At 47.2% G+C, this 23,167-nt stretch overlaps 1 protein-coding gene across 3 annotated transcripts; it reads right to left on the bottom strand.

Annotated features, from left to right (window-relative positions):
* Nucleotides 1-417: 417 nt before the first annotated feature.
* bcl9 (BCL9 transcription coactivator) lies at nucleotides 418-22,548 on the bottom strand. Of its 3 annotated transcripts, none has more exons than XM_067259068.1 (11): nucleotides 22,415-22,548; nucleotides 20,471-20,632; nucleotides 14,186-14,645; nucleotides 9,860-10,149; nucleotides 9,532-9,639; nucleotides 8,849-9,035; nucleotides 8,094-8,190; nucleotides 7,218-7,994; nucleotides 3,898-5,305; nucleotides 3,012-3,281; nucleotides 418-2,877 (listed from the first exon to the last, which is right to left on the bottom strand). In XM_067259068.1, exons 3-11 carry the CDS (start codon nucleotides 14,476-14,478, stop codon nucleotides 1,823-1,825), a joined length of 4,485 nt encoding a protein of 1,494 aa, XP_067115169.1. In that variant the 5' UTR covers nucleotides 14,479-14,645; nucleotides 20,471-20,632; nucleotides 22,415-22,548; the 3' UTR covers nucleotides 418-1,822. The 3 variants fall into 3 exon arrangements, with proteins under 3 accessions (XP_067115169.1, XP_067115177.1, XP_067115185.1); XM_067259076.1 differs by lacking the exon at nucleotides 22,415-22,548 and adding an exon at nucleotides 22,235-22,293; XM_067259084.1 differs by lacking the exon at nucleotides 22,415-22,548 and adding an exon at nucleotides 21,924-21,966.
* Nucleotides 22,549-23,167: the final 619 nt, after the last annotated feature.

The raw sequence follows: 23,167 nt of genomic DNA, 5'->3' as shown, positions 1-23,167 counted from the left end.
AGTTCCAAGGGGTTGTGGTTATTTTAAACTAGTGCCCATGGTACATAATTCAAACTGAGTGGTTGCTAGTTCTTGTAGAACAGAATGTGCATTCTCTTGTACATACAATCTGTATGCAGTATGGTTTTAATGAATCTTGATGTGTCTACAGCAAACGCTAGTGCAGTGCCCACTTCATCCAGTGCCCAGTTCTCGAGATAATCGTTAGACATTTAGACGTCACAAAGATTCCTGCCTTTATAGTTAGATAGTATGCCACCAGGGGGTGTTAGGGTGTAGAAACATTATTAGGATTGTTGAAGGTTGCTGCAGAACGCTTACCAGATCCAAAGCACTGGAAAGCGAGCCTTCAAATGTAGGGTGTATTTTATGTAGCACGCACACACGACAAATTACATACCAAAACAATATCTTTTATTTGTAGTCCACCGCCAAAGCCTCTGGCAGGCTATTCTGCAGCAGAGCTGATGGAGAAACATGACAAGCGTACACAACAAGAGGGACCGGAAGTTGTCCGGATGGTAAGCAGGAAGTAAGTGTTCACATTTCAAAAGAAGGTCCTCATCATGGACACCTGCCTTGTTACCATGGTTACACCAAGCCAGATTAGCACACCTCTGACACCTGGCAGGTACACTTCACCACAGCACCCAGCCAGCACACCCAGTCTGTCTGTCCACCTGTTTGTTTGGGCATTATTGCTATGGGAATGGTCATTACCAGAGTCAACAAGTGGAGAGAGGGAGGGAACGGGGGGAGGGGGAGGAGAAAAAAATAAAAATAAAAAAGGAAGCAGAACACACAGAGATAGCACATATCTGAGTAGAACAGCAGTATCAACATCGTCATGGGGCAGGTTACCAAGAACGTTGCAACACTATGACATGCTGCCCTTCTCCTTTTACCACCATGGCGCTGAGAGACTCTGGGGAGACTCACGCCAGAGATGTTCTCTAATGTTTAAAATGGAGAAAGAAGACACTTTCTGCAGATGATCCATGTTTGTGCTTTTTTAATAATACTATCATCTTTATGAGGTCATAGTTTGGTTTGTTATACACTGGAGTTACAAAGGAAATTAAAATAGACTAAAATTTGAGTAGCCCACCAACAGTAAACAGTACAGTATTTTAGGGGGCGCCCCCGCCAATGAAAGGTGGGTAAGAGAGGAGCTAAGAGGTCACTGATAGAATGCCTATACATACAGACGTACATACCAAACACACACCCACACTGTCTCTTACTCTCACACACACACACGCACACACAGGTATGTACTGTACAGAAACAGTCAAAAACGATGGAGCCAAAAGACAAGATGGAGTTCCACTGAAGTCTTCACAAAGCACATTTTTTTGTCTTTTTTATTCCATACTGGTGTTCCATTTTCAGGACAAATCGGAAGATTTTTTTTATGATTTGGAAAAAAGTCAACGTCTACCGTTTGCATCTCTTCCGCAAACAACACGTGTTCCTCTTTGATTCTTTGAGTCCTCCTCTATCCTCGTCAGATAATCAAAAAAAATAAGAACAGTTTTTCTTTTTGCGAAATTGATGAACAACAATCCCATACATTCTGTTCATGAAGTCAAAGTGAAATGTTCTTTCGAGCGAGCGTCCTCCACTGAGGGTCAGTCCTGGTCTCCAATAGGACAGGTTCCACCCCACAGCTCTCCTCTACTCGCACATAAAGATAAACATCTGGACATTTGTACTTCCTGTATTTTGAGTCCATTTACCTACCACCACTTCGATATCAACAAAACTTCTCTTATCACGTGTACCGGTGGTGGAACATTCTAGATACAAGGTAGAGGCAGGGTTAGAACATTCCAGGCCCGGGACTGAAGCCCATGTCCATGTCCATTCCTCGCGGCCTCATCTGGCCCCCCATCATCATTGTCTGCTGGGGGGGGCCACCCATGCCTTGCAGTGACATCATCATGTTAGGGGACCCCCCCGGGCCGGGGTGGGGCATCTGTCTGCCCTGCATCATACCCCCAGGCCCCCCAGGGGACATCATCCGGTGCTGGGGGCCCATCATGCCCTGGCCCATGAATCCTGGGGGCCTCATGTTGTTGTGGCCAGGGTTACCCATGGGCATGTCTTGGGGGCCCATGCCCCCACCTGGCCCCCCTTGCATGCTCCCCATCCCCTGCATGGGTATACCCATCCTAGGGGGGCCATCACCCATCATTCCTTGCATGGGGAAGCCGGAGGGATGTGGGGGCTTGCCACCTGGGTTGTCTCCCCCCCCCCCACGGGGGAAGTAGGAGAGTGTCTGACTGGGCTTCTCAGACGGGATGATCCTGGACAGATCGAACTCAGGGATGCCCGACGCCCCGGGGCGCATCACTTCATGGAGATCCGCATCGCTGAATCCTCCCTGCATGCTGTTGAACTCTGGCCCACCAGGGGTGTTGGGCTTGCACATTCCCCCATCTACCCCCCCGCCATGAGGCATGTTCCCCATTCGGCCCCCCATAGGGCCGCCCTCCCCCTGAAAGCCCATGGGGTGACCAGGAAAGCCCTGTGGTCCAGGGCCATTGTGGGGTGAGAATGGGCCTTGCTGGGAAGGGGACTGGGTAAGGGGGTAGCCCTGCCCTCGGTGAGGGGGGTAGCCCATTCTTCCCTGGGACATCATCTGGGGGTTGTTCATGCCCGGGTCCTGGGGGTTGGGAGGCATCATCATGCCATGGGGCATCATGCCAGGGCCCATGTTGGGGGCATTTGGGGAGGGCATCTGGGGGGGCATGCCATGGGAGAGGGGCTGGGAGCCCATGGGGGTCATTCCCAGTGGGCTGAGGGCCGGCATGGGTCCAGAAGAACCGGGGCCCATCATGCGAGGGCCACCTTGGTGATGGTTCATTACCATACCTACAGGGGAGGACAAGAGAGCAGTGGAGGAGTCTTAGACAGCGATCATATATACATCCATCAAAAGGTTTCATTACAGGAATGGCGTCACCAGTGTGTTTGTGTGTGATGTGACGCATGTGTAAACCTCCTACCGTTGTTGTTCATGGAGGGGAGGTTAGGAGAGCGAGCGGGAGGTGAGTCGTCATCGGAGCTGGCCACCGTCTTGATGGCATCGTGGTACAACGGGGTGGAGCTTGGCATGGCAAACTTGGACATGCGTGACATCATGATAGAGAGCGGGTTCTGAGAAAGCGTGGGCTCGGGGGGGATGGTGTACGGACTGCCGGACGGGACGCTGCCGGGAAGGGACATGGGGCCAGAGGGGGCCCCTGACGAGGGTGGGGCCGGGGGGCCATTTCCCCCTAGGAGGAGAAAGAGAAAATGGAGGGGGGGGGGGATTGAGAGCAACACTTAAATGTGCTTAAGCAAATATGTGATTTTTATATTGATTTAAAATGTAAGAGAAACTTTATGATGTCTTTATACACAAGCATACTCAAGCATCCTACAAACACCCATCAGGTCAATAAGGAGGTTCATGTAAGTGCAACACTGAGCAGTTCCAGTGTACTACCACAAGGAGATGCCAATGAGCTATAATCCAATGATTTTTATTTTTAAGTGAAGATGAGATGAGTGTTCGTAGGCATGAATGGTGCTCTGACTTGATGCATTGTCTTATTCATAAAATCTAATCCTGCCCCAGCTACAGATGGTATACCATTGATTATACCAGTAATTTACACAGACATATAAGCAGTTAGGTAATTTTCTACCCGTCATGTAGTAGGAAACTCGAATAGCTATGGTTTCAAATGTTGCCCTTTTTTCTATGACAATATGAACCATGAAAAAACATTAGATTGAAAAAAGAAAAACATTAAAAAGGTTTAATCGAAGAATCACGATTGAATAAGGAAAAACGATAGGGAGAATAGAAGTAATAAGAGAGTAATAAGAGAAAGAGTGTTAATGTACCTTGGTCCATGTTGCCCATCATGTTGGGGGAGGTCATGCTGAGGGGGGGTTTCCCAGGCTGTGGGGGCACTCCTGGACTTTGCATGGGGGGTTTAGGGGAGGAGGCCCACCCTGGGGAGGGGTTGGGAAGAGAGGGAGACCTCATGTGGACTGGGGAGGCCCCTGCAGACCCCATCATAGAGTGAGGGGACTTCATGGGAGCGGAGTTGGCCGGAGCAGGAGGGGCATTAGGGCCTGGGGGGCCGGAGAGCATGCCAGCCAGCTGGGAGGGGGTCTGGGGGGACTTGAGGTTCCCAGAGGGGGAACCCATCATGGGGGACTGGACCTGCCTCAGAGGTGGAGACTTGAGGGGGTTGACACTGGGGGAATTGCCTCCCCCTGCCTGGACATTGAGGTCGGCAGGTTTGCGGCCTCTCTGGCCCTGTGGAGGCCCAGAGGCAGGGGGCAAGTGGTTGTGGCGGCCGTTACCCCCGGTTGGGGTGGAGCGGTGCTCGAGACCAAAGGCCTGCTCTCCATGCATGCCTCTCATACCTCCAACAGGACCTCCGGGAAAGGGCCGACCAGGCCCCAGAGGGAAGTCACCTGGCTGGGCCTGCTCGGAGAAGTGGGGTCCCTGCATGGGCCGGCCCTGGGGCCCCATGTTCTCCATGGGAGGCCCTCCACCTGCTCTCATCCTCATGATCTCCTCTGGGCTCATGTTCATGGCTGACTCGCGGAGCTTAGAGGGGTGCATGTGGGGTCCAGGTCCAGGGCCCATGCCAAACTCAGGCCCCATGTCTCTGCCACCCATGGGCCCTAGGCGGGAGGAGGGGCTCATAGGACCATCGCCAGGCATTCTAGGAAACATACCCATCCCGTTGCCAGGCTCCATGCTACCTCTTTGGTGCCCCATCATTCTTTGCATGTCCATCATCATTCCGGGAGGTAGTCCCTTCTCTGCAGCCATGCCCTGATGGAACATCGCTTCCTGGACGGACTGGGGGTTGGGGAAGCGCTCCCCTCGCCCCCCAGGGCCACCGAACATCCCTCCTGGCCCTCCAGGGAAGCCCCTGCCATCACCCATCCTAGGGGGCATATCATCCGGCCAGCCCATGCCTGGCCTGGGGGGACCCTCCATCTCTGGGTTCATCATACCCTGAGGAAAGCCTGGCATTCTCTGCATGTGGGAGGGCATGCCCCTAGGACCGGGGCCCATCCCCATACGCTCCTGGTAATGCTCTGGGGGCCCGCCCCCAGGACCCCCCCACATCTCCCCAGGGCCCATCTGGTAGGGTGGTGGTGGCCCACGCATCATGCCGCGTGGCCCATGGGGGTGCATCATCATGTCTGGAGGAAGTGGCCGGTGCTGCATTTCTTGTTTTCTCTTCTTCTCCTCGTAGAATTCCTGTTGCAGCTTCAGCCACGCCACCTGGGCCAGAAAAGGAAAATCATAAAGAAAATACTAATAAATACACAAGAATACAAACATGTGCAGGTAGGGTCAGATCACAATAATACAATATTCACATTTAAATAAAATATTCTCTATAGCTGCAAGCTATATTCCACTACGTTGTGGACAATTTGATAGTTGACATGGGAGAGAGAGACATGTATCTCATATATTTACAACATTTCAAGGCAATTGGATCAATAGGTGATTTTATGTACAACTTTGTTATTTTTCCACAAATGGATAAAGGAAAAATACGTCATGCAGACATTTTGGGATCTTTAAAAAATGTTCCAAGAGCAATAAGTGTGTCCAGAGGTTTTGGACACATGGGGTGGAAATGTCATCACTTTGGCATGAATTGGGGAGTAGCCAGTAACACCACCTGTGGGCCTCTATTTTCAGTGAGCCAAAGTAGATACGAATGTACCAAACTGTTTTATTGATCGAGCTTCATGGTTAAGGAGAAGAAGACTTAGCTTTATTAGCATTAGCACTCTATTAGCATTAGCTTTGGCCAGTTTAGCCACAGAACAGACAGTGAGCCCACCAGCCACTGGAAAGATTTGAATGTGTGTGTGGGCTTCAAGCTGTCGTGTGTCAAGGGCCAAGTGTCAGTGAAAATTTGGAGTGCGCATCACAATGGAGCAACTGAGAGTTGGATTAGCAAATTGGCACTACTTGCAGATAAGTCCATAGGTCAATGTGGCATTTATATATGGACACATAAAATATGTGCCATGGTTTTCAATTTACCAATAAGCAACTATATCCACCATTTTAGGACATATCTCTCAGCTTTTTGCCAACTCTAGTGACACACGTTTACCAACTTTCAAACCAATGGGACACCTAAAAGATTAAGATAGTTACAGTGCCCACATTTTGCTCTCTAGAAAAATCCAAGATGGCAGACATTATGGCTTCTTGAGGCTTTTTGTTCCTCAGGAGAAATGAGGCATGTACCAAGTTTCTGACAAATGTAATGGAAATGCCTTCACTTTGAATTGGGGAGTGGCCTGTAGCGCCACCTATAGGAGAATCTTCTACCAATGACAATGCGGCATTACACCGCATAATGCAGAACATGAATGCAGAACAGGAAAGAAAATAAACCACAGAACGAGTGAGAGACACCAACGAATAAAGTGAGAGATTAGTTGATGAGAGAGTTGTGTAAGGACAAATTAAAACAACAAAATGAATCCAGAAGAACCCCCCCACCCCGCTGATGGTGTTGAGAACGAAATTAGGATTCTCACCAACCACGCTGTGCCCATACAAAAAGGTTCACATGTTGTGATGTAGATATTTTTTTGATTCAGACAAGACAATGAAAGTCAAAATCATGCACATTGAAAGCAGTGTTTTGCTGTAGTGGCAGCACCGCAAGGTAACGCCACACAGAAACTCCAGAAACTGCAATATGCGATAAAATAAATATAACTGCTTGGATCTGCAACTAAGCGATGGAGCCATGAATCTCACAAGCCACCAACTAACATGTTGAGCTGCACCAAGCGTAGGAGCCATGGACCTTGCGACTGCCAATGGGTACTGCACTAGCATGCGCCGCCAACGGGCACTGCACTAGTTGAAGCTGACAACCGGAATGTTCCCTTTCAGCTGTCCAAAGTTGATTTGCCAGTCAGGCACAATCATATTTTGTGTTGCGTTTCCTTCTATAGCAGGGTAATCTGTATTGTGATTCTCATTTTATCCAGAATTGTGCAGTGCTAGTTGACCAGTTTAAAGGAGAATAATAATAAGAAGAAGAATACTAGCAATAACAATAGGTTTCCTCTGAACGGAGGAACTCTAATAACAAATGATGTGTCATATTGTACAGAAAACAAAATGCTAAATTTAATTGAGTGCATTAAGTCACCTGCTCTGGGGTCATCTGGTCGCCATCCACACATCCCCCTGGACCACCCATGTGGGGGCCCATTTCATCCTGGGGGAAGGGGGGCATGTCTCTTGGCCCGTGTGGGGGCCCAAAGGGTGGTCCTTGGGATCGAGGCCCCCCACCCCCACTTGGCGGTCCCAGGCTCTGGGACTGTGCCATCATGGCCTGGAGGGGGCCCTGCTCCGGCCTGCGCTGCCCACCCTCAGACATGCCCTCGTGGGGTCCACCATGGGGCTGTGGGGGCCCGGGTGGAGGGGCATCTCTGTCATCAGGGAAGAGCATACGCTGGATGTCTCTTAGGGTCTGGAGGGAGCGCTGGCGGTGCTCCAGCTGCTCCTGGGACAGGCCCTCCGTGTTGGCCTCCATGTTGAGAAGCTCTTGAGCCAGCTGCTGCTGCTGCTGCTGCTGGGGGGTCAGACCTGCCACACCAGGCCCCCCCATCTGGCCTACCTCTCCTCCCTGGGGCTGGTTGTGGCCTGGCTCAGACTGGTTGACTGGGGGTTGCTCATTTGGAGCTGAATGGTTGCTGGGGCTGCTGCCAGGAAGGCTCTTGGGGTCCAAGCCCGCTGAGGAGGCCCCATCCTGGGCAAGGCCACCGGGTGTGCCCCCCTGGGTGGAAGGCTGGGATGGAGGTGGCTCAGACAGGCCAGGTAAAGATGGTTTGGACCCAGATTGGTGGTTCTGGTCCTGGGTGTGAGATGAGGGCTGCTGTGGGGGCTTGGAGTCGTTACGCAAGGGTCCTCCTGGCTGGTTGTTCTGAAACAACCAGTGAGATATGAGTAATGGAAGGCAAATGGGAAGGATGTCTTATAATATTAATATCATTTCTATCATTGTGAATGTGTGTGTGGTTACCAGGAGGAGGTGTGCCTTGTCTTTGCTGTTGGAGATGTTCTTCATGTGGAAGGTGATGATATTTTCTGTGTGGCCAGTAAGAACTGCATCAGCTGCCCTGAGGACCACAGAGCATTTAGTCATTTAGCAGACGCTCTTATCCAGAGCGACAGTCTCACATCAGTCATACCGTGTGCGTTTGTTTGTGTGAGCAAGTAGAACGCGTATTAGACTAAAGGCATGAAGGAAATGCCAAGGTCAACAGACTAAACAAACAATTTGACACACAAACAACTTTTCACCCACACACCTCCCACTAAACATCCAGAGCTTTGATCTCTAATTCCCAACAGAGCTAATCTGAGCCAACTGCAGGCTACACACTGACACACACTTTCCCACTGCACTGTCACTTGTATACATTCTGCACAGACCGCATGCATAGCTGGGAACAGAACCAGAAGGTAGAAAGAGGGTCAAGATCCAGCAGATAAACATAAACATCGACGACAAACAAAAAACTAAAGATCAAAGACACAGCTACATGCAGAAGAAAACAATTCCAGCTTTTGACATCAGTGTCAGTGATTTCATTTCAAACTATTAGCTTTAGATACAAAGTGTGTATGTGTTTGTATATGTGTTTCTAATGGTTTTATCTCAGATTGACAGAGTGCATGACTGAAATACTGGTTTGTGTCCGTCTATATTAAAGGTCAGACTAGTATAACAAAAGCAGTATTGATCAGACACGTGCACACGCGCACACTACTTACTTGTTTGCCATCTCTGTGGTAAAAACGTAGACAACTTTAGACCCGCCCTTCGGTCCGCCGACTGGGTCTGAGGTGGGGCCCACACCTCCCAGTGCATTGTGGGAAGGTGTAGAAGAACGGCTCAGCCCGGCGTTGGAGGTATTGTGGGACATGGAGTCCTGGGGCTTCACATCACTGGAGTTACAGTCTGGATGTGGGAAGAGGTGACATGACATGTCAGTTATTCATATCTAGTCAGATGATTTTTCTTTAAATTACGACAGAACTCAAAAAGTGATCTTTAGAAATGAGAACAAATCTAGGTCTCCATTGGCGAGACCAACTGTGGAAAAATAATAATAAAACTTGGTACAAACAATGTACATTGTTTCCATTATAATGTTATGTTTTATATTTACTCTACACTATTAGTTATTATGTGACTAACCTATCTGACCATGTGAAAGAAAGAAATGGAAGATGGTTGAAACTGATCCTCAAAAAGATGAGGCCACAACAGGCTGAACAGGACAGGGTTATGTAGTGTATGTCATGCTACATCCCAAAACAGGTTGTATGAATCACTGATAAGGTAGAAGAAGGCCAATGCATCTAACACACACTTCCTACTATATTTCGACTACTGCTACCAATACTGCCATCACTAATACTTATTATTCCACAACTCATGCCAGCAGACTTACTGAAGAATCCTTTGTCATCCTCATCACTCTCTCCACCGGAGCACCAGTCTGCACCGCTGTAGGGCTGCCTCCTCTCAGCCACACACATCCTCTTCACCCTGCTGCTGTCTGGAACACAAACACACACACGCGAGAGAAGTCAGTGTGAGGCATCCTCTCATTTCTAATGACTCATCTACACGTCCACTGATATATTAGTGAGTGCCTCACTCCCACTCCTAAAACTAGCACTTCCATTCTGCCGTTTCACCTGGGTGTCTGTAAGGGGGTACGGTGTAGGATCTGACTCTGTCCCGTCTGATTGGACGGGACGGAGCAGCTGTCTCACCTTTGTCGTCTGCAGTCGGGGCACCAGTCTCAGGCTGCTCGTAGGACTCCACCGACGTGCTCCTTTCTCTCTTCACCTTGACCTTCAACCCCTGGCCGGAGGCCAGACCCTGGCCATTCTTCAAGGCCAGGTTGCCCCCCTTGTTGACAAGAGTTTTGGAGTCACAGGGAGAGGCCTGGGATTGGTTGCCGGTGCTCCCCGGCTTTCCCTGATTGGGCAGTTTGGAGTCCAGTTGGGAGGGAGACATGACGGGTGGCGAGCGTACCATGACGTCCGTCTTGGGCTTAGGACTGCAGTAGGAAAAAAACATTGCATTGCATACAGGTTTGACCTCATTCATCCAAGCTGAATAGTTCTTAATACCGCATTTCTTCGAATAAACGCCGCCCTCGAATAAACGCTGCACCAAAAATTAAAGTTGTGTAATAAACGCCGCCCTCGAATAAACGCTGCACCAAAAAATGTCTGAAAACGGTTATTTAATTGGTTAAATTCAACCCCAGTATTTATTACACATGTACATAACTTTCTGCACATCTTTCTGTTTGAAAGCTAACGTGTATGAACGTTTAGGCATGCTGCTTCAGATTTCTACACAATGTAGAACACTTGTATTTGAGACAGTTGTACTACCAACGTACACCTAATTGATAGCCAATGAGAAAGGGAATTGCCACACTCAGAAAAACAAAGAATTGACAGAGGTCAGCAGTAGTAAATTAAACCTGCATTTTTAGCTACATGATTCATTTGTCACAATTTCAGCAACAAAGTTGTCTATGGCTGCACTGCAGCTACAATTCAAGAAATCTCTAATTAAACGGCGCCCTCGAATAAACGCTGCACCAAAAATGTACGTTATTTAATAAACACTGCCGCGTCTATTCGAAGAAATACGGTATTTGGCAGCTAATTCACTATTTGCTCACAGGGATAACACTTCCCTAATGTCAACAGGTACAGATCAGGCCGAAGCCTGGGACGAGGAAGTAACGTGTCAAAAAAGGCTCCATACGATGAAACTCAAGTCAGATGGCTGGCTATGCATGGACCATAACCCTCCTTTCCTAACTCTACTTCCTCTTTCACACACAGACACATGCTATCGTCATAGGCACGCACATCAAACACTTTTTAAGTGAATGGGCATACTATATCAGAGACCACTGCTGTGGGAATTCCCCCATCTCCAGAGAGCCAGAATGAATAATAGTGGAGAACTAGAGAACACATTATCAAAATGGATTGGGTGAGAAATAGGGGTGGGAATATTTTGGTACCTCACGATTCGAATCGATTCTTGGGGTCATGAATCGATTAAAAATCGATTCACGATTTTTTGGCCAAAAATAACAACAAAAACAAAATTGCTAGAAGACTAAATCGCAATTCGAATGTGAATCGATTCCCCCCCCCCCACCCCCTAGTGAGAACAGAGGGGAGGGGAGACGTTGGATGCCAATGAGAACGAGTGCTTAGAATAACAGGACGCTTCAAACCAGCAGAGAAATCAAAATAGCCTACCACTCCCTACACACAAATAATGAACATACTCAAAATCACATTCACAGCCTACAAACAAATATGCAGGCCATTATTTACACAATTATACCACTAGCATACCGCACGCCCCTGGTCAAACCTGTACACAGTTCTCAGACACATATGTAGCCGAAGACATATTCCAGCATAGGCTTTCAAAATCCCTACACATACAAAAGCACAAAAACAGGTGCACGCACACTTTCTGTGAGGCAGGGAGCCTAGGCTGGCCCTGGCAGGGGCTTGGCGGTCCAGACACTCGTTTCCAGAGGCTCCAGAAACATGAGTCAGCGGAGAGAACATCCAAACATTGTGTACTCCCTAACCCCAGGCAGGCTCTGAAACATACACACCAGCTACCAGAGCGTGATTGCGCACACACACTAAGTCTTTTCCGAGTCCCTCCAGTCCACAGCACCATGTGGGAGCCGCATGAGAAATGCATTGCTGTTGTTGAGGGACAAACAAATTCTGTCATGTTTTAACCTCTAATTATATGGATTAGAATTATAATCTTAAAAAAAGAATTGTTTCACTTTCTCTTCAGCATTTATAATATGGAAAAAATCACAGCAATTGTCATCTTATTCAAATTGCTTGATTTATTGCACAATGGAACCCCAATTAGCAAACTACCAGCCCACCCTGTATTGCTGTTTGTATTTTTAACAAGAGCAGAGCTCTACCTTAAAGAGTAATGCAACTCTTAAGCATTCAAAAAAAGGCTTTCTGGTTGAACGCTGTGGGTGGGGGATTTACTCATGTTTCTTCAGGTGAGGTGCATGTATCCATATTGCGGTCGATGAAATGGTCTATGAGACACTTTGACACACCCGTGTTAATAATTATAGCTAGCTGGTTCAAGGTAGAAACTAGGGAGCGCGATAATTTTGCCTATAAAATCAAGTGACATTTGCAGCTGAAAGGTCAAATGATGTTGAGGATTCCTCGCCATCCAATTCTCCTTCCATTGATGGCCTTAGCCACATTGGTCCGGAGCCTTATCTTTTCGAGTCACTGGCACTGGTTTCAGCACAGCCTGTCGACAAGGCTGGCAATGGAGCTGAGGCAAATGGAGGGAGAAGGGGTGGACGACGTGCAAATACATGCCCTCCATTTTGGCAGCTTAATTTCAATACGATCATGTAACCATTTCTGTGCCAATAGCAATTCAGCAGGAACCTGTGTCGCCTGGAACTGCTATTGCAACTTCGAACCACACGTACGATTAAGCACTCACAATCAATGTCATTTCGTAATGTAATATTCCATTAATTGAAATGTATAAACGCACATAATAACGCATCCTTGACAAAAAGCACTTGACATCAAAATAACTGACCACTACTGATGCTGGTTCTCCTCATGAAGTCACAGAGGGTAAGGGTTAGCCTATGGGTGTTGTCAGCAAGCACATCTCAGGAGATGGTACTGCATGTACCGTTTTGCCATCTATCATCTATCTATGAATTGTTGTGTGTTTGTCTGTAGCTTGAATATTTAGAGAACCGGGAACTTTATGAAGTTGCAAGTCGTCAGGTGTCTTGCTCAGGACCCAAGGACGTGCAGTGCCGTGTGTGCTGTTGTTTGGATGAGCTGTTGGTGGTAAATAAGGCATTTCAACATATAAACGTGTCGCCGCCATTCTGAGCTGCACTAAGTGATGAAGCCATGGATCTCAAGATCCACAAACAACATTTGTTATGAATTTGATATATTCCTAATTTAAATACTTGGTAGAAAGTGTCCCTCCCTGGCTTTGCTGGTTGCATGGTGGTAAACTGCTGTCCTCCTATCCTGACATTATCAACTTGCATTCCTGAGGGGATAAATATCGAGCAGGCCATTATGCAAAAACTTTTCCTGAGTTGCCAAATGGGCCCCTTTCCTTCACATGCTTACAAACTACCAAGTGCATTAACACCGAATCAGCTCATCCAAACAACGTCAACCTTGTCCTTGGGCCCTGAGATGGACACCTGTATAATTACTAATTTGCAGTGCCCGGATCCCATGAAAAACATTATAAAACTTGCAGACACACGCATTCCTTGCATTATAGTATAGATAGATGATGCCCCCATATCGGGAACAACAGAGGGTCTCCATTCTGCATGTCGGACACAGTTTTATTTTTACTTTTAGTTTCTATTCAGATATTTTTTGGAACATTTGAAATAATCCATTATCTCACTCCATAGGCTGTCCATTGCCAATAGTGAGATGCAGGGCATGTTGTTTGTCCACGTCGCTATGGCTGTGGGATCTTAAGGCTTAATACGGCTCAGATTTCAATTTATTGTAAAACTTGACCTAAACTTAACAGAGTACTACAGTACAGCCTACTAGAAATCAAGTATACTTCTGGAAGTAAGCAGTTACCACGCCTGGGCCTTTCACCTCTTCTGAAGCATGTTTTATTGCTACTCAATTTTTATGATATTAATTATAATTAGCGTTACCACAAAACATTTAAATATATACCATGTGTTTTAGGTTCACGCCTATAACACAACTTCCCCCACTATGAACAGAACTTCATAGAAAACACTTCACACATGGCTCTACAACCACACACGTCTTCAGAGAGTTCAGGTTATACCCAGGCACATCTATCTCTTTGACAGAACCTGACATGAAGTTGACAGACATGGATCCATGCCCACTAAACCACTACCTCTCAATATAGCATTTCACCTCACTGGACAGGGCGATACATCACGTCAACACATGCACATCACACTACACACACACACACACACACACTTTGACACGCTCTCTCACCTCTGTGTGTTGGCGGAGGGGGAGTTCTTCAGTCTGTTGGCGTGCATTGAGGGAGCTCCCAGGACCACAGAGCAAGGCGGGGTGATGAGCTGGTGAGAGCTGCCCGTGTGCGCGAGCGGAGCTTTGGCTCGCACGTTCCTGGACCCCGAGCCAGGAACGGCGTTCCCAATATTCCCCAGATTCCCTCGTCCGTCTTTGGCCTCCTCCCTCTCCTTCTTCCCTCGTTCCTTCTTGTTGAAATGTGTCGCCGCTGGTCCTGCCGCCGCTGCCCTCTCCTCTTGGACCTCCAACATTCTCTCTCTGGCTCGGGGCTCGTTGTGTGGGTGTGTGTGTGTGTGTGTGTGTGTGTATGTGTGTGCACGTACGTGTGTATACTCGCGTGTGTGAGAGATAAGGAAAAGGGAGAAATTGTGCGTGCGGTGGAAGTTTCCCCAAGGGGCTTTCACAGCCCTCGGGCACACTGCAGAGAAGAGAAGGAGAAAAACTGAAGTTAAACATCAAACCTAGTGAGGAACGTCCACGCAACAGTGCAGTGACAGTGATTGACAGTCCCTTCAGCCAATGCCACTTGTAGGGCTTCATACTATAGAGAGAGCCAGCCAGATATCTGAATGTGAAGTATTCAAACATGTTCATCAGAAGGCTAGGGGAAGCTGCTTCCTGCTTTGTGTTGGGCTGATGGAAGGACAGCAAATGATTCTAGTTTGACCCGCCGAAAGCTCTGACCCTAGCTCACTGGAAAAACACTAATGCATTACACACACACACACAAATAAACGCAAGCAAGCAATAATCATTATTCTGAAACTATTTAACAGGAGTTCACCATTGTCATTTGTGTTAAGTCATTTTTGAAGGTCATTTCACTATGTGATCATCATCATCATCATCAGTAGTTACTTTGTTCTTTGTATTTGTTTTATTCTTTTTGGGCATTGGTCACCTCACTTGTTTGATTGAGGGATTAAACATACCCAAAACTGAATCAGTTTGGAAAATTAACTTTCTTTTGCCTGCGTACAACATGTCTGATGTTGCAACAGTGGCTTTAAATGAAGTTGAAATTTGATTTATGTAAAAAAACAAACAACAACAACAACAACAACATGACTATTACAAGGTCTAGCCTGGCTCTGCCTAGCCGAGCAGCACCACGCGCTGTCTAGCGTTACACAAGGCATCACACACACACACACATTACAGCAGGACTGGTCAGTCACCCTTGAGCACGATCACACATTGAGGAGACGCAAATTAGGGTGCTTGATGACATGGCCCACACAAACACATGCACCGCGCACATACAAAAACGAATGACAAACAGGTTTTACATCTATTAATTCTCAGCAATCCATCAATCCTATTTGCATGCTAGGAGCTGCAGTTCACAGCAGTGAGGTAAACGCAGCTGATGAGAAGGCCCTAAAAAAAAGGACCACCGTCAGCCGTGTAAATGCAGATTTGGGGTTTACCAATGAGGGCAACCAAGCACTCATTAAATATCACACCCCTAGTACTATGTACAGGACAGACACACTGGTACACTGACCACACACGCAAAACATACGTTGTAGGGGAGGAACCATATCCTGACACTACATGTTCAGCGGCAGGGCTTAGAGTGTATCCTTGCTCTCTCCCTCTAGCCACACTGCTCTCACACACACACACAGGTCACACATATACAGCCCTGCTGGCTGTAAAAAGCCTGCTGATGTTTCAGCCTTATTTATGCAAATCCCATTCGCAGCTCTGCCACAACAGAGCAGTCTCTCTATCCACCTCCCTTTCTTCTTGTGTCTGTGTCTCTCTCACACACACACAGCTGTAGCTTGACCACCATCTGTAAATACTTGTGGGTCTATACAGTTTGAGGGACTACACATACACTCCTCTGGGGAGCCTACACCATGTGTGCTCTGCCGCTCTTATAAAAAGGTATCTACCTACACTTGCAAACATGCCTGTGGGACTAACCCTGCCTGTTACAACATATTCATCCCAAAGAGTCCTTCAGACACATCAAAAAAAGGCAGAAACGGGGTGACTTTTCACCATAGACACTAGCCAACAAGGGAGCCAGCCAGTCGTTCAGTCACTCTTACAGTCAGCAGCATGAAGAGACAGCCTGCCAGCTTCCCACTCATTCACAATGCTCCAGTCAAGATGGCTGAACCGACACAGCAGGACTCCCTTTGCTACCTGAGCGGTGACTGGCAGGAACCACACCTTCCTGCTCTCTGAAGAGAGCTGCCACACACACGCTGCAGATTCCTCTTGTCCCGAAACCTACATGCCCTGCAGATACCACTGGTGCTCAAACATCTCCAGAATGATCAGAACTCACGAGTGCTTCTAAAGATAAAGCTGTGACTCCATCAGGGCTGGCTCAGACATAGATCTACTAAGCTTGTCCATGTACACACACAAACACACATACACACACTTACTGAGCTTTTGTTCCTCCTGCATGCAAGCCACTGCAAATATTTACCGGGAACTTTTTGTTCCGCATTCTCCAGAACTCAATGCTCCTCCAAGTCACACGCTCCTCTCGTCACTCTCGCTCTCCATTCCCACCAGTTAGCTGTTCCCAGCTCTACTCATCCTGGCCTTGCCCTCTTCTCGGTTACACTTTCTCCTCCTGTTGTGTCCTACTCTTCTTCTGTCTCTCCCCCCTTCTTGGTCCCAGCCGAGGCCACACACACACACACCTCACCGAGGCCATGACATGGTGACACTCGAGTAATGATAACAGCCCCCTTGCTACTTCCATCAGTGTCATCATATAGATGTGGTCACAGCACTGGGCAACTCTGCCCCTCTCTCTCGCTCACACACACATACACACACACACACAGCTGACTCATCTGCTGGCGTAGTCCGGGCACTGTGCCATATGTGGCGGCCAACACTGGCAGGAGGACTGGTACTCAGCAGTCTGTGGCTCTCATCTCTGTCTCACACACTCCAGACTACACTCTCTCCCTCTGTCTATCCCCTGACCACTCCCCCCCCCCCTCTCTCTCTCTCTATGTGCCCCACACACTCTTTCCCTTTGTCCCTTTCTGCCTCTGTCCTATTTCCAACACTCCAGACTACACTCAACCCCTCTGCCTCTCTTTCTGTCCCATCTTATAGTCTCTCTTGAGTCTGTCCTTCGATGCCTCCGTTTGTCCACCTGTATGGGTTTCGCAAACCTCACACCACTCTACCTTTCTAGCCCATCATCTGCTTCTCTCTCTCTCCCCCCCTCTCTGTCCCGTACTCAGACAGACACACATCTATGACATACTTCCGTCGTATACCAAACTGGTGTTTTTCCTCACACTCAGGTGTCTAAAATCGGAAAACACATCCATTCCTACAACTGGACATCACAGATTTCAACACAGATTCAGATTCACGCCCTCCCCCTCTCTTCCTCCAAGACTCTCCAGTGTGCTCTCGTCTGTGACTCTCCCCCCCCCCCAAACCCCCTCCCTTTGGTCGCTCCCACACTTCGGCAACATTCCTCGCTCGCTCACGCTGGGAGGACGTCTCCCTGTGGCTGGAAGTATTGTGGGAAATCCCAACGGTCTGACCCTCGGGGGTTCACGGCGGCGCACGCTCCCCAGCAACTCACCGCCCACCAGGCCATCGTGAACACCCCCCAAACCCACCTTCGATCCTTCCCTCGGAGGACTGGAGCGTGAACAACAGCCCATGCTTCTCACCTCAACTTGTTCACATGTTTACACATCTCCAACATAACATGAAGTACCCCCCCCCCCCCTTCCCACCCATGCACACAGTAGCCTTGATGAGACAGGATTAAGCTGCTGCAGAACTGAAAACCGCTGGACCATTGACATTACACTTGGATAGCACACACATACCTACCATACACGTTTCCCTGTCTCTTGGGAGCTGCATTAGCACTCTGGAGGGAATTGGTCTGTTGTCATATTCTCATAGAAGTTTAAACACTCTGGCAAAGGACCTGCCCAATTAGGCAAGAAATACAGGCCTACACACTGACAGGCTACTAGTGTGGACTAGGCTACTTATGTTATATCCTGATCCCTCCCACATACGTTTACTAAATCCATAGCAGCAAAGGAATCTGGATGAACTTGCTGGAGCCAATCATGGGGGAGTAAACAGTACTAGCCAACCAGCCAATTAGTCAACCAATCAGTCAGTCAATTCAGTACCACACCCCTCAGACCATCACTTTTCAGGCACGATCACCCTGTATAACTAGTACAGCCAACAGTCACACAAAGTGAAAGTCATGTCGATTTAGAACCAAAAAGATTCCAATTATGCTCCACGGTAGTTCATAGTAAACCGATTTCCTCAAGCTCCCAAATCGCCAAATGTGGCCGGCTCATTTGTGCTCACATCGGTTTCAATCCCTATATCCACACTCAAAAGCGAGGTCTGGATATGAACAGGAACTATTTGTTATTTATGCAGGCTATTATAAGACTGATCAGTTAAGGAAATCTGATGGCCCAACGGTGGTGTTTAAGGATTAAGATGATGAGACTATAAAAGGCACAATACCGTCCAAGTGCTGGCCATGCACCCACTACTCTTCATCATCCAGATAGCAGGCTGGGTGCAGTAGGGTCTGAGGCTCTGAGCTTGGACACAGACTGGGGGGGTCTCGAGGAGGCTGGGAGGGGGGCAACTTGAACATTTCACTCAGACACACGCTCACAGACAAGCACACACGGCTGACAAAGCCCCGGGCTCCACATGGATGCGGGCCCTGTCTGCTAGGAAGGCTCACCTGGGGTCAGGAGGACCAGCCCCCACCAGGGCTGATGTGTCAATCACATGCAGCGGCGTGGAGGATGAGTGACAGCTACAGCCTTGCCCATCCACACATGCCCCAGGGGAGAGCAACCACACACACACACACACACACATTCTCGTCACACGCAGGCTACACAGGCATACATCCACGACCTTATTCATTCACGCCATCGTAGTCCAGTTCCAGATTTTGGACGGCATGGCTAAACATGAATTTAACGAAGAGCTGTGTACACAGACTGAGTGTCTGCACCTTGACATGTCTGCTGGTGTGACTGTGGTGCTTGTTTACTGTATCCCTTCATGAGTGCAGAATCCTAAAATTGAGGCAAATACAATTTTGTTTGCTTCTCAATCTTTGTCTCTCCCTCTCTCTCCTGCTATACCGTAGAGTGAGCCCAGGATATAAATCTGAAAACCCACTAAGCAGAAAAGGGATAGGAAAGACGCGAGGCCAAATCACTAGGAAGAAAATAAATATTCTCTCCATGTGTATGTCCACATCCATCTCCCCTGTTCCTGCCGCTCTCTGTTGCTCCTGCCTGGTTAACACTCTTTGGATTAGACAACAGATAAATAAACAGGCTGAATGCTTTCTCAGGCAGTACGCTCTGGCTAGAAAGCCCTGTCCTCAGTGTCCCAATCACACAAGCACGCACACACACACACACCCATGCATGCAGATGCACACGTACATTTGCGCACACACACACACACAAACAGACACACAGTCACAGAGACCAGAGGAGCAGACGTGCAGCCAGTGCAAGAGCAGCGCAGACCAGACTTCTCTGCTATAGTGGCTTGTTCAATAGGCATTCACAGGTTTCAAATTACAGGGGGGTCCAGCAGCCATAGCAGAACAGAGCCTCCCCCACAAGACCTTGTATCAATCTGGAATGGGTAACCCCAAACATGGCACATTTAAATACATCTGGCCCCAGCCTATGTCTACTAAATAAATATAATTCTCGTCTTAACCTATGTATACCAGAGTTAATTAAATTGTAGGCCTAACCTACGGCTACCCAAATTTTTACCAAGTTTCGAAACCTAGCCTAAGTCTACTAAAATAAATAAGGTTCAAGGTTTAATCTCTTCAAGAGAAAATGCTGAAAACAAGACATCAAATTGGGAACAAGAAATCATAGGGTGTCAGATGTCATTTTTCCCAGTCTCCTGACCGGGTTATGACCTAAGGTATAGCTTCTACAGGCAGACCAAAATGCAAATGAACAAAAAGTGAACACACATTCTCCACTGCAATAGGTCGAATAACATTTGAAAACACGTTAAAATGCTAAGCTTTGAAGGCGGCAGCTAGCGGACAAAGAGAGGGAGTTAGATGCAGAAGCTGTGGTCTCATCATCAAGTAGGCTCATTGGGGAAACCACCATATTCCATATGTGTGGTGTGATGAAACACAGAGTACATTATTTTAATGCTTTTAAGACAGAGTGTGTGTTGAATTCAAGTTACCTCAGAAGGCCCCCTGCCCTCTCAGCAGGGCCTCATATGGAGCACCGGCCCTTGGGTCCCCAGGACCGTGGTGTCTACTCTCCAACTCCTCCCAGGCACAGATACAGAGCTGCACACTGGTCCAAATCCACCTCACAACACCTTAAGCCACAAATAACACACCTGGAACACAGGAAAAAGGAAACTTTAACCACACAGTGATGGATTAACAAGGTAGAGAACAACACATTTGTATGTTTGTTAGACATACGTTTTCATTCTCTAATGTGCACATTTCTGTTTCAATGGCCTTTAAAAGAGCGCTCAGATGTTGGAGAAATATGCTATGCCTGATGGCTCTTAGATGAGTCAAGTATTCTGTAGATCTCTGGTCTCTGGCAGCAGTGAAGTCTGTACTGTTTCATCCACTGGTAATCTTCATATTCACCCTACAGTTCTCTCTCTTACCTACCTGATTCTAACTGGATTGGTGCTAGCTGTGTCAAGATGTTCTAATCTATTCAATGTTTATATATCACAGACTGTCTTTAAGAAGTAAAGAAGTCAAACAAGGCCTCCTTACTAATGTATTTACTAATGTATAGACCTGGCTGGATAGACAGCCTCTTTCTGTCTTCAACTCTGATGACCAGTATCTTTATGGTAAATAACACTCACTATAGCATGACCTCCATGTAGTGATAAAATAGTCTAATTTCCCTTTTTAAACAATTTTAATGAAGGGAAATGATGGTACTTGTAAAAAATACAACAAATCCGTGATTTGAATATTCTTTGTACCAAAACAATACCTTTTATGACAGCTTATTAAGCCTTTAGCAATTTCGAAGTATACATTAGTCAATTTTAGTGTGATCTAAGTTAAGGCTATAGCCTAATAGGCTACCAATTTCATATAAAACTTCTTCAGACTCTCAAACAATTCAGTGGGCTTTTTATCTGGCCTTGGTTATACTTTTGCGTTCCAACACATAACAAAAAAAATCTACACTCCGCGAACAGATTGTCACAATTAAAAATATCTAAAGAAAAACATACAGATAAAGGACAGCTAAAACTACTCTTTTTTTAACAACCAAGTAATTGTGCCCCCTGAAATCTCAGCGCCTCACTGGACAACACTTGGCGGCCAAAGTATTCCATGGCGCTTCAAACTCCAGGAACTTTTTTTCCTAAAAGAAGTTGTTCCTGTTTCGCCAGGACTGGGGGAAGGGAATACTTCAGCACAATTGCGTTCATGGAGCCCCAGTCAGCGCAAACAAAGTCCTCCCCGAGAGGGAGGCACTAGCGGCGGGTGCGAGTCGGTACGACGACGCTAGCCCCGGCACAGCACACAAACAACAATTAATGAGATACATTTTTGGCTTTGTCTAATAAAAATGAAGCCCCTCCCACGAACAGCGCTGTACATTTTCAAGTTCAGAATTGGCTATTGTAACAATGTAGCAATTACCGAATTCGCTTGGAAGGCTGGCTATAGGTGATAGCCTGCCTACAAAATTCAGTAGGCCTATACAATCCACAGCACGTTTTTTAAATCATACTACGTGTGTTTGTTTTCCTCAATACATTACCCGAGACAAGATTATGCTTTTAGAATGTGGAGCATTCATGCTACATCGTATGCTATTTTCATTTTCACGAAGCACGAGCGGTCCTCGGTAGGCTATAATAGGGATAAAAACCAATATTCCTCCGCGCCGAGTATGCACTCCGGAGAACGTTCTGAATAGTAATCCACCGATAAAATGTGTAAAAAATCACCATTGTTTAAGAAAAGAATTCGCCGCCTGCCAGACTGGGCACGATGGGTTTGAGGCCAGTCTTCAGGGACAGAGGTAGGAGAAGAACGGATACCGGAGTGAGATATCCCCGGGAGGAGGACCCGCGTGTGCCGTTGCCAGGAGATGAGCGGCGACAGCGACACTTTCACCAAAAACTCACCTGGAATGTTTCCTCAAGACGTGTTCCGCTGTGTAGACAAAGCTCTATAAGTGTGGGGATAAAATCCCAACATTATCCGGACAACGTTATAAAATAGAAATATGTCTCCCCCTTCGTCTGAGCTTCCAGTGGTCCTACTCCATTTCATCCAGTCAAGATTTCCTGTCATCCCCCCACCCGTTCCAGCGTATTGGTTTAGTCCGAATTCTAAGTAGCAATTCTAGGTCAGGTCTGTGTGCCAGTGAGAATGTTACTGCCGGACAGAGGACGAGAGAACACAACTGTCCTTACAAGACTGTAAACACGGCCAAGTTGACTTATATGATCAGAAGTATGATAATCTGAAACTACTTTGACGTAAAAACAGTCAAAATAAATTGCAAGTCAATGTATAGATGGGCATTTGTCACGTTTTCTACAGGCCTAAACTACTTTTTCTCACACACATAGCCTAATCATTTATAAGCACATACACACAAAGGCACACACTATCTCAAAGTGTAGCAGTAGAATTCATTTTTTAGCTTCTTTTTGTCTAAGATTGACAGAGATCATGGGAGGGGTATTCAAATTAAAGAGAGACAAACACATGCATGTAGGCTAAATGTCAACACAAGACTAAACACATAATAGTATATCATCATAGTCAATCATCAGTTGTCACGATTACATATTTGGATAAGATGTGTATGTCGATTAAAATTAGAAGATCACCACTTTATCTTAATGCCTTTGTTCCTCTGAGAGACTGGA

The sequence above is a fragment of the Osmerus mordax genome, chromosome 2 (assembly GCF_038355195.1).
Source record: "Osmerus mordax isolate fOsmMor3 chromosome 2, fOsmMor3.pri, whole genome shotgun sequence".
Lineage (NCBI taxonomy): Eukaryota > Metazoa > Chordata > Actinopteri > Osmeriformes > Osmeridae > Osmerus > Osmerus mordax.
This window is presented reverse-complemented; position numbering and strand designations above follow the sequence as displayed.

Excerpts from the sequence above, each read along its gene's own strand:
- bcl9 (XM_067259068.1), bottom strand. The coding sequence starts at position 14,478 with ATGTTGGAGGTCCAAGAGGAGAGGGCAGCGGCGGCAGGACCAGCGGCG. Across the intron at positions 8,191-8,848 it reads ACCACAGAGATGGCAAACAA|GGCAGCTGATGCAGTTCTTA; the intron begins GTAAGTAGTGTG and ends TGTGGTCCTCAG. Across the intron at positions 2,878-3,011 it reads CCCCTCCATGAACAACAACG|GTATGGTAATGAACCATCAC; the intron begins GTAGGAGGTTTA and ends CCTCCCCTGTAG.